Raw genomic sequence first — 11,275 nt, 5'->3', positions numbered from 1 at the left:
ATTGTGACCTCCCAGGGGGGGTTGCACCGTTTCCTGATTGGTGCGAGTCCCTTATGCTGTCTCTTTCTCCTACCTCCTCTGGGTATTACTTCCCTGACGAACACCTGCTGGGATGGTTCCGTTCAGTCTACCAGGTTCACGTGATGCACAAAACAGGCAAATGGAAGGAGGAGTAAATCCTGAGCGTCCCCTGGGGAGGTGAGAATTAACTTAGAGGGTCTTTTGTTTTGGGAGGTGTCACCTTGCTCTAACACAGACATATGGACCAGGCTAACATCAAGGCTTATCCAGTATTAAACATTTCAATAACTTACATTATTACAGTACATAATAGACATGCTAATGAAAATGTGTGTCCTGAGAATGTCACACATACACTAGGAGACGGATGGGGGACACAAAAGGACTAAAAAGTAAATTGATCTCTGCAATGACTGAGATGCTGCCAGTAAATTTGTAACACACATCCCATGTCCTCACATTGAGCATATAATATTGCCCGAAACACTTCAGAATTCATTCTACTGCTTTTGTCAGCAGTCACATCATCAATAAATACAAGGGAACCAGTTCCATTGGCAGCCATACATGCCCACGCCATGACACTACCACCACCATGCTTCACTAATGAGGTGGTATGTTTTGGATCATGAGCAGTTCCTTTCCTTCTCCATACTCTTCTCTTCCCATCACTCTGGTACAAGTTGATCTTTGTCTCATCTATCCATAGGATGTTGTTCCAGAACTGTAATGGCTTTTTTAGATGTTGTTTGGCAAACTCTAATCTGGTCTTCCTGTTTTTGTGGCTCACCAATGGTTTACATCTTGTGGTAAACCCTCTATATTCAATCTTGTGAAGTCTTCTCTTGGTTGTTGACTTTGACACATATACACCTACCTCCTGGAGAGTGTTCTTGATTTGGCCAACTGTTGTGAAGGGGTTTTTCTTCACCAGGGAAATAATTCTTCTGTCATCCACCACAGTTGTTTTCCGTGGTATTCCGGGTCTTTTGGTGTTGCAGAGCTCTCCAGTGCGTTCTTTCTTTTTAAGAATGTTCCAAACAGTTGATTTGGCCACACCTAATGTTTTTGCTATCTCTCTGATGGGTTTGTTTTGATTTTTCAGCCTAATGATGGGTTGCTTCACTGATAGTGACAGCTCTTTGGATCTCATATTGAGAGTCGACAGCAACTGATTCCAAATGCAAATTTCACACCTAGAATCAACTCCAGACCTTTTACCTGCTTAATTGATAATGAAATAATGAGGGAATAGCCCATACTTGTCCATGAAATAGCTTTTGAGTTGAGAGTCCCATTACTTTTGTCCCCTTAAAAAGTGGGAGGCACATATAGAAACCGTTGTAATTCCTACACCGTTCATCTGATTTGGATGTAATTACCCTCAAATTAAATTTGAAAGTCTGCAGTTAAAGCACATCTTGTTTGTTTCATTTCAAAGCCATTGTGGTGGTGAATAGAGGCCAAAATCTGAAAATTCTGTCAATGTCCCAATATTTATGCACCTGACTGTATATCCATTATTTAGAGCTTCACTTAAGGTTGCATCCAGTTCTTTCTTTAACTTTACAGTAGGATCTGAGCAAAGTTTCTTATATACACTAGAGTCACTGAGTTGACCCTCTATTTCCATGCGATACTCAGAAATATTCTGAATGACAATAGCCCCGCCTTTATCTGTGGGGCATATTATCACATCTTCATAATTGCTTAAATCCCGTAAGGCTTTTTGTTCCTCCTTACTTAGGTTATGTAGAATATTTTATTCTCCTTCTTATACTTAATAATTGAATCATCTAATAACCTAGCAAAGCATTTTAAGGAAGCATTGGCATTAGGAGGGTCAAACTTAGAAGTAATGCGTGACCTGCAAAATTGTTCCACACGACTACGTGGTTCATCCAGTTGAGAGGATGCTTGGTTGGAAAAATGTTCCTGTAACCGCAGTTTTCTCCCAAATCTGTAGAGATCTAAATTCCAATCAAAATCTGAATGTGCATTAGTTGGAATATAAGAAAGTCCTCTATTAAGAACACTGGTTTCATGTTGGGTAAGGGTCCTGCTAGACAAGTTGAAAATTACTGACGTCGTTTCAGTGGTGGGCGGCCTACCCCTATTCTTTTGGCCCCCTCGCCTCGTGTAGCCTCTTCTGCACCTGGGACCTGTGTTCTGAGACCGGTCCCTAAAGGGCTCTGTGTACTTGGGTTGCCTTCATCACCATCTGATATCATGAAATCACTGTCACTTTGTGATGTATATCTCTCCACGTTATCTCTCCGTGGGCGCGTTGAGCTAAAAAAATCTTCTCTCATATCTTTTAGGCTCTCTGTATGTGTCTCCCCCAGAGGTCCACCGGTAAACCTGGTTATCCTCATATTCCTGAATGACTTTTACCAATTTGAGTTCAAAATTTAATTAACTTCTTCTGATATCTGTCACATTGGGTTTGCAACTTGGTTATCCAATTGGTGGCAGTGTCTGTACAGAGGGTATTGATGTTAATCTTCTCAAAGGATGTAATTGTTTATTTGACCAATTCCAGCTCCCTGGCTGGTTCCTCAATAACCAGGAGCACAAGGTCAAACGACCATTTGTTCAGCACCGCCACCCACCTGCGGCAAAACTCCTGGCTATCACGCCCTATAGTGGGCATGTTTCGTACTCGGAATCCTCGCGGAATTCTTTTGTCACGGAAGTAGTCAGAGAGGGTAACACCATGGAGTGTGTAATCAATTTTATTTGCTTCCTCTGTTGTAAAACTTAATGTCTCGCCCAGGGCCTCTGGGCGAGACATTAAGTTTTACAACAGAGGAAGCAAATAAAATTCTGTTTACTGAAAATCTTTCAATGACAGGAGGAATTGACACCTGTAACGAGTTATATCAACAATTATACAGGTTTAAAAACCGAGAAATTGATTACACACTCCATGGAGTTACCCTCTCTGACTACTTCCGTGACAAAAGAATTCCAAATCGGCGAAAATGGGACCCGGCGAAAACGAAATCGAAGAAAAGTCCTGTCATTGTTTGTGAAATCAGCCTGACACCCCCCAAAAGATGCTCTGATTTGGGGGTTCACTATGGGTACCCCCGAATAGACCTGCTAAAGGTATTTGGGGTCTTTAAATGGTCTCAATAGGTGCTATTCCGCATCTTTGGGAAAGTGGTGAAGAATAGCATTTAGCAACTTTAAAAAAAAAAATAAGTAGTCCCATCAAATTTGGGGTACATGAAAATGGGTACTAGCATATTATAAACTTGCTAATGTGCTAATGTGAAGTTTTAAAAATCGTGAAAAATGCACCTGCCGCAACCACCTGCAATAAAAAAAACACCTGGGGCATGCTTGGGAACCCCCACTGAGTCTATTTCGCTAGTTTAGAAGTTTGTTTTCCAACTTTGTTTTTTTTTACCCCCAAAACGAATGTACTTTTTTTGCGGTGTCCTAAGGTATATTTTTTTGACACAGAATACCTTAGGGGGACTGTCCAAGGGGTGCTGGGTGGTTGTTGGAAGTTTGCACCCCAAAATCCAAATTCTGCACTTTTTCTCGTTACCTATTCATAGGTGATACTTTTTTGCAGGGTCTGATGCATTGACTTTTCACTCCGGAGAAAGGCCGCACAAATTGAATACGGGGATAACTCAAATCGGCGAAAATGACATCATCGGCAAAAAAGTTTTGCTTAAAATGGCTTTTTGCTCCGAATTGAATATGGCCCTTAGATGCTACCATTGATCGTTTGCACCAGCCCTATGGCAGGTGAAGTTTCTCTGTCTGACCATGGCCTCTGTGGAGTACATTATGCAGGTGAATACACTGATACACCCACATCACTTAATACCATACTGGGTGGATCATTTTTGCGGGCACTGCTAGCTACTCCCAGTGATTACCCAGGAAAACCAATCACTTTTCTGCAACAATCATGATACCATCTATTATGATACCATTTGTCTCGCTTGTGCGTTCACTCTGTGCACTTGGGGCAGGGGTGCCGAGAGGGGGGAGCGGGTACTAATTATCCGGGCCTGGGCTTGTTGGTGCGGCCCGGCAGCCGGTGTGGATTAACAGATAGACAGTAAAAAGGTCGACAGTGTCTAGATAGACACCAGATGTTATACAGTCAATAGGTCGACTGGGACAAAAGATTGACAGGGACAAAAAGTCAACGCACTAAAGGTCGACATTTAAGAGAGTCGACATACGCCTGTGGTCGACACAAAAAAAATGGTCGATACATGTTTTTTTTCTAGCCCTAATCTTCACTCTAACCCTCCCCTTGGTGCCTAACCCTCACTCCTGGTGCCAAACCCTAACTGTTGGGGTGGTGCCTGACCTCAACTGTCCCTTGTAGTGTCTAACCCTAACCCTCTGGTAAGTGCCTAACCCTCCCTCCTGGTGCCTAACCCTAACCGTCGGGGGGAGTGCCGAACCCTAACCGTCAGGGTAAGTGTGGGCTAGGGTTGGGTGGGCAGGAAAATTTTCTTCAGGAAAGAGGCCAGAAGCCTGCAATCCAGAGCTTGATTAAATATGTGAAACCCACACCCCTAATTATCTCACTTGTGCTTCTGTGAGGAGACCTGGAAAACATGCACTGTTTGGGGTCCTGAGGACTGAATTTGAGAACCTGTTCTCTACTTCATGCCCTGTTCAAAGATGGCCGCCTATCTCACTACTGAGCATGTGCAGGGGCCATCTTGCCTGTACTCTGCAGTGACAAACATGGTGGGAGACAGAAGTCTCCTACTTAGCTCCTGTGAGAGACCAATGTTATTGCCTGCTATAAAGCTGTTCCATGTTCCTGCACTGCTTCCCATTTGCAGCATACCAGCTGGTGAGCTGTATAAAACCCTGCTTCGCACCAGCTCCTCTCCATTACCAGTGTGTATATAACAGTGAGTATGCCTGCACCTGCTATTTATCAACACCACTAGTTAAGTAACTGGGCTGTTCATAGAGTTAGTCATCCGCTGGAGTGTGTCTATATAACTCTGCTGTATCAACACCTGCGCACACAGAATTTCCTACATTTCTTGTAGTCAGCATGGGATGCATATTGTTGCCCTTACATTACTTTAGCTGTGCTTACACACCCCGTACAAGCCCCATCCTATCCCCCTTAATACAAAGAGTAAGTACAAAATGGGAACGAATGTGAGGTTGAAAAGAAATCGCAATTTGCGGTGAAAATGACATTGGGGGGTGTAGTGTCCTAAGTAGAATGTATTGCCCATGAAAGCTCTCTCTCACACAATAGCGTGCCCTTTGTAGATGCATGATGTCTTCCTGGAAATTGTGCTCCCATGCTGAATATGAAGATGTAACAGTTATGTAAAGAGATTATCGTATACTGGGGAATATAAAAAAAAAAAGATTAATTCATCAAGCCCGCTCAGCAGCGTCACTGATATCTGATAATGATCTGTAGCCAAATGTTATTTACTATCTATGTAAGATGCTATTCTCTTTTATTCTAGTATCAATGACATATACAGTATGATGTACCAAATGTCACTTCTCTCAGTAAATCCTTTCGGCATGGGTGCACTCCTTCCAGCTCTAATTGCAGTTAGTTCTGTAGTGGGAACATTGTATTGCAGTAGATACAGTATAAAGGGATGTATATTTAAATATAAAGACTATTCACTGAGGGGCACAGTAGATAAGGGACTGATTGGAGCAGGGATCAGTTGTAATGATGTCAGTTCCCAGCCCCCTTCTAGTCAGTGTCACTGCTGCAGGCCTGGTCATAGATGTAGAGGTTAAAGCAGGAGGAATGTAAGAGCAGAAGCCCTTCTACTCCTATCTGGCAGCAGTGAGCACTGTACTGTGTGAGAGCTGCTGCAGACCCAGCTCCTGAGGGAAAGCACAGTGCACATCATCATCACTAGCCATGCAGCAGGAGGGACCAATGAGCACACAGGCAAAAATGTGCTGCAAGCACCAATAGCAAAACACTGTGCACTGACTGATAGAGAAATGAAGTAACCAATGGGGTGTTGCATTACATCTGAGCATCACAGACCCTATTACATACAGCTGCTGGGGATTGGCATGGGAAGGGAGCAGGAGGAAGCTGAACAATAACAGCAAGGGACATTCACTCCTTTCTGACCCTACAGAGATGCACAGAGAGTGACAAGGTGTCCCATGGATTTCTGCCACAATGGCTGCTCTATATCAGAGCACAGACTCTTCCTCCCCAAATAAATTTTTGGCTCTAAAAGATGTCAGAGAAGTAAAGGAAGAGACCACTTTGGATGAGAAGCTCTTCTTGTTGGCCTGCGAGAAAGGTATTGTCTGTCTGTCTATCTAACCTATCACCTTTGTTATGTTTTTAAATAGAACCATTATATTATATTGTATTGTACATTAGTGGCTTAAGAACATATAACAATACAGACTGGCATCCATACACTATAACACAACCCATTATGCAGAAAGTTAAAACAAAAAGTAAACTTCTAGGTGATGTTGTCATACACCCAGACATGACCAGTAAGTACCACCTTCTACGGTCACTATATGCTGTGTCTATTACTTATTAACATATATTTATACAGCACATACAGCATATTAGGGAGCTTTTACATCGAATATCGAATCATTCACAATAGTAGACTACATTCCTTACCCACGCAGACAGATACAAACACACATTAGGGTTAATTACTTTTGAATGTAAGCTCTAACGAGCAGGGCCCCCGTCCTTCACGTGCGTCTCCTATCCCTACTTATAGTATTATTTACTCCTAACTCCCCATTTGGCACCCAACATTTGTTTGCTGAGGCCCTGCTGCTTGTGTTATGTAGCTATGTGTATAAACATGTCCTTGTCCTGCATTGTTTTGTATTACTATTAACTGTTTTTATTGTGTGCTCATTTATGTACTGTGTAAGGCGCTGCGGAACCTTTGTGGCGCCATATAAAGAATAATAAGTAGCAAATCATCAAATGAGTTTTGACAGCATAAAAATGAAACAACCTAAAGCTCGGTACTCACATTGGGGTCTATTCATAGAGCAGTGAAAGTCCTGTTTAGCTGAAAACAGGCCTTTTCACTGCTTTCGGCAATTCATATAGAGGGTTACCGTGGAGGCTTCTCCAGTGGCCCCCCTGCTTCGTGTATGAATCGCATCACCATACTTTTGTATGGTGAGTGCAATTCATAAAAGAACGGAAAGCTCAGCTTGCCGTTCCTCTGCAGTGTACAGAGTCACCATCTCAGGATGGCATAATCTGTACTGCCTCCCTGCTCTCTGCCCAGCACCAGATGCTGGCTCCACCCCCTTTAGCCCAGCATTCTTTGCAACAGGTCTGACCTGACCTGCTGCTCTCAGGCGCTGGCGCATGCGCATTGGGAAGCCGACATATCGGGCACTAGAGAGTCTCTGTGCAATGTGGCTGGTAGAGGCACTGTATACATGATGACTGGCAGAGAGTCTCTGTGCAATGTGTCTGGCTTATGTACATAATGATTGTCATAGAGTCTTTGTGCAGTGTGACTGGTATAGAGGCTCTGTATACAATAGTGCCTGGCAGAGTAACTCTGTACAATGTGGTTGGTAGAGGCTCTGTATACATGATGCCTGGCAGAGAGTCTCTGTGCAATGTGTTTGGTCACTGTATATATTGTGCCTGACAGAGAGTCTCTGTGTAATGGTCACTATACATGATGCCTGGCAGAGAGTCTCTGTGTAATGGTCACTATACATGATGCCAGTCAGAGAGTCATTGTGCCATATATCTGGTAGAGGCACTGTATACATAATGCTGGCAGAGAGTCTCTGTGCAATGTGCCTGGTCACTATACATGATGCTGGCAGAGAGTCTCTGTGCAATGTGTCTGGTCACTATACATGATGCTGGCAAAGAGTCTCTGTGCAATGTGACTGGTAGAGGCACTGTATACATGATGCTGGCAGAGCGCCTCTGTGCAATGTGTCTGGTCACTATACATGATGCTGGCAGAGAGCCTCTGTGCAATATGTCTGGTCACTATACATGATGCTGGCAGAGAGCCTCTGTGCAATATGACTGGTAGAGGCACTGTATACATGATGACTGGCAGAGAGCCTCTGTGCAATAGGACTGGTAGAGGCACTGTATACATGATACCGGGCAGAGAGCCTTTGTGCAATATGACTGGTAGAGGCACTGTATACATGATGCTGGCAGAGAGCCTCTGTACAATATGACTGGTAGAGGCACTGTATACATGATGACTGGCAGAGAGCCTCTGTGCAATATGACTGGTAGAGGCACTGTATACATGATACCGGGCAGAGAGTCTCTGTGCAATATGACTGGTAGAGGCACTGTATACATGATGCTGGCAGAGAGTTTCTGTGCAATGTGTCTGGTCACTATACATGATGCTGGCAGAGAGTCGCTGTGCAATATGACTGGTAGAGGCACTGTATACATGATGCTGGCAGAGAGCCTCTGTACAATATGGCTGGTATGGGCTCTCCACTAGGGGAAAATGACTCAGCAGGGTGTGTGCCTGATTATGTGTATTCCGTTATTTGCAAGAAAGAAAAGTGTTATCTGGGAGGTCGGCTTATTGTCCCAGGTGTTCAGGAGAACTTGCTGTAATTTGGGAGTAAGCATGTATGCTCCACACAGGGTAGTTACCAAAGATACTAGTGCAGATGTCAGTGCAGTATACCTGCCAGCCTCCACAGATTATTATTATTTGTTAACATTTATCTATAGATTGTCAGCATACACTGTAGTTTTCGTCACAATTGCATGACAGTGGATCAAATTTAAGGTGGCAACACCCCAAAAATAATTGGCCAATGACTGCCTCACTATATGAGGCCTAACATAAACAATATTTTTTAAAGTGAACTTCTATACACAGGGATCACTGCAACCTTCCTGGATACCCAACAGCAGTTTCAATTACATGCCATGCGCTTATAACCACCATCACAGTAGCTGATGTCTGCTCACACCTCCAGCAGCAATGTGACGAGAATCACATTCTTTGAAGTGTCCATTAGCGGCTCCAGCTGCAGCTCCTGTGTAATTAAATTGGCCCCTTACAATGCTTTTGATATAGCACTTTACATTGTCCTGTTTTGTCGGACTTTTAAAGGTGCAGCACCTACTAAAAAATTTACAGTTTTAGTCCAAAGTGATGCTTGTGTGGATGAGGGCAGGTTTAGATGGATTGCGGGCACAGATTACTTTATGCACAATTTTGTAAGTTTTGTTTTTGCAGCTAGGAACTAGGGTTGGGCTGCAGGGGGGGAGGATTAGGGTTAGGCTGCGAGAAAGGGGGTTTAGGGTCAGGGCACTTACGTAATTGGGTCAGGATTCTGACTGTCGGGATGCGGCTGTTATTCTGACCGCTGGGATCTTGTACCCAACCCCTTATGTTACCTGACCAATAAGCATGATAATAATATTATTTGATGACAACTGTCCCTTATGAGGAAATTGTCAAAGTTTCATCCCAAAGTGGGTGTATTGGGCAAATCAAGGACAGGGCTTATTACTGCGTGTTCTGAATTTGCATGTTTGTATATTGGAAAGTACAGTATGATATAACTAATGTGTGTGTGTGTGATCACAGTCCAGTGCAACTGAATATTAAGTACAGCACTCATACATGTCCCTTATACATGATAAGAGCTAATACAGAGGCACTCTTTAATATTTAAAAGCAGGGGCAAGTATTTCTAGGGACAAATCTTCAAAACCTTGACAACAGATATGATATGGTAAATAGGTTGTCCTAATCCAGATCACTGAGCAGTAACTCATGTATACTGCAGTACTACAGATTTCTTCTTTCAAAACAATGCTCTTTACCCTAAGCATTATTAGACAACAATTCCTGGTAGGGCTCTGCTTATCCTGCATGGCAGGGAGGGGATGGTTTTGCATACGGGTTGGGTATGGGATGCCGGCACTCAGGATCCCGGCGGTCAAAATCCTGATGCCGGCATCCCGACAGGGTTAGGATACAGATACCTGTCGGTAAGTATCCTAACTCTTCTCCTACCCCTACCCCTAACCTTCCGCTCCCTAAACATAACCCCCATTCCCCTACTGCCTAACTCTCCCCATAGTGCCTAACCCTTAACCCTCCCCCTTGCCCTTCGGGATGCCGGCGCTGGATTCCGTCAGGTTTTGGTATTCCGGCGCCGTTATTCTAATCGCCTACATCCCCTTTGCTGGGATGGAGACCGTATCCCATGCATACATGCATGCCTTTATGCTATGCATCATTCAAGAAATAAAATATAGCATGCTATGCCATTTTTCATTAAATCCAAATGAAAAGTTATTTATTACGTAATTTATTTTTTATTGCAGGTGACTATTATATGGTTAAAAAGCTTTTGGAGGAAAACAGCACAGATGAATTAAACATTAATTCAGTAGATGTCTTAGGGAGAAATGCTATTACAATATCCATTGAAAATGAGAACTTGGACATACTACAGCTTCTTCTGGATCATGGCTGTCAGGTAGATAGTTTTCTTATTTATGTTGTCAGTCTGCTTTGTGTGATATACAGTGCATTATAGTCACCTATCTTGTTCTACTCTATCAGTGCACTTAATTACCCAAGTGATGTTAGCAGGTTTGTGTGCACTCTCCTAAAAAATGTGTTCAGAACAAGCATTTGCCATTTTGTTCCTGGGCGAGGCATAATTTCAACACATTCCTCCACACTACTATCGTAGAGGGATTCACTGCGGCTTCTGCTACACCCCCCTCCTTTTTATTACACTTCAACCTCTGTATGTTGTTATACGAGGGGGCATATTGTTATGCACATACAAGGGGGCTGATCTACAGTTGAAAGCAAAGAAAAAAAGAACCTTGGCAAAACATAATGCAATGCAGGTGTGGCAGATGTGCAGAGTGAGTTAGATGTGGGAGGAACATGATGCAATGCAGGTGTGGCAGATGTGCAGAGTGAGTTAGATGTGGGAGGAACATGATGCAATGCAGGTGTGGCAGATGTGCAGAGTGAGTTAGATGTGGGAGGAACATGATGCAATGCAGGTGTGGCAGATGTGCAGAGTGAGTTAGATGTGGGAGGAACATGATGCAATGCAGGTGTGGCAGATGTGCAGAGTGAGTTAGATGTGGGAGGAACATGATGCAATGCAGGTGTGGCAGATGTGCAGAGTGAGTTAGATGTGGGAGGGGACGTGTCCTAGGTGAAGTCTATACTGAAGCATGCTTACCAACTTTTCTCTTCTCTCCTTCGGGTGAAGC

General features: G+C 43.5%; 1 protein-coding gene across 3 annotated transcripts in view; it reads left to right on the top strand.

Moving 5' to 3' along the window:
* The first annotated feature begins 4,757 nt into the window (after nucleotides 1-4,757).
* Nucleotides 4,758-11,275, top strand: part of TRPC1 (transient receptor potential cation channel subfamily C member 1) — a 94,822-nt gene continuing 88,304 nt past the window's right edge. For 2 of the 3 annotated variants that reach the window (XM_088446272.1, XM_088446270.1), the window contains exons 1-3: nucleotides 4,758-4,922; nucleotides 6,150-6,320; nucleotides 10,361-10,515. In XM_088446272.1, coding sequence (XP_088302398.1) covers nucleotides 6,194-6,320; nucleotides 10,361-10,515 — 282 coding nt within the window. In that variant the 5' untranslated portion in view covers nucleotides 4,758-4,922; nucleotides 6,150-6,193. Of the gene's footprint in view, nucleotides 4,923-6,096; nucleotides 6,321-10,360; nucleotides 10,516-11,275 lie in introns of those variants that run through there. The other variant, XM_088446271.1, reaches the window with a different exon arrangement.

Source organism: Taudactylus pleione, unplaced genomic scaffold (assembly GCF_031769625.1).
Source record: "Taudactylus pleione unplaced genomic scaffold, aTauple2 ptg000395l, whole genome shotgun sequence".
Lineage (NCBI taxonomy): Eukaryota > Metazoa > Chordata > Amphibia > Anura > Myobatrachidae > Taudactylus > Taudactylus pleione.
This window is presented reverse-complemented; position numbering and strand designations above follow the sequence as displayed.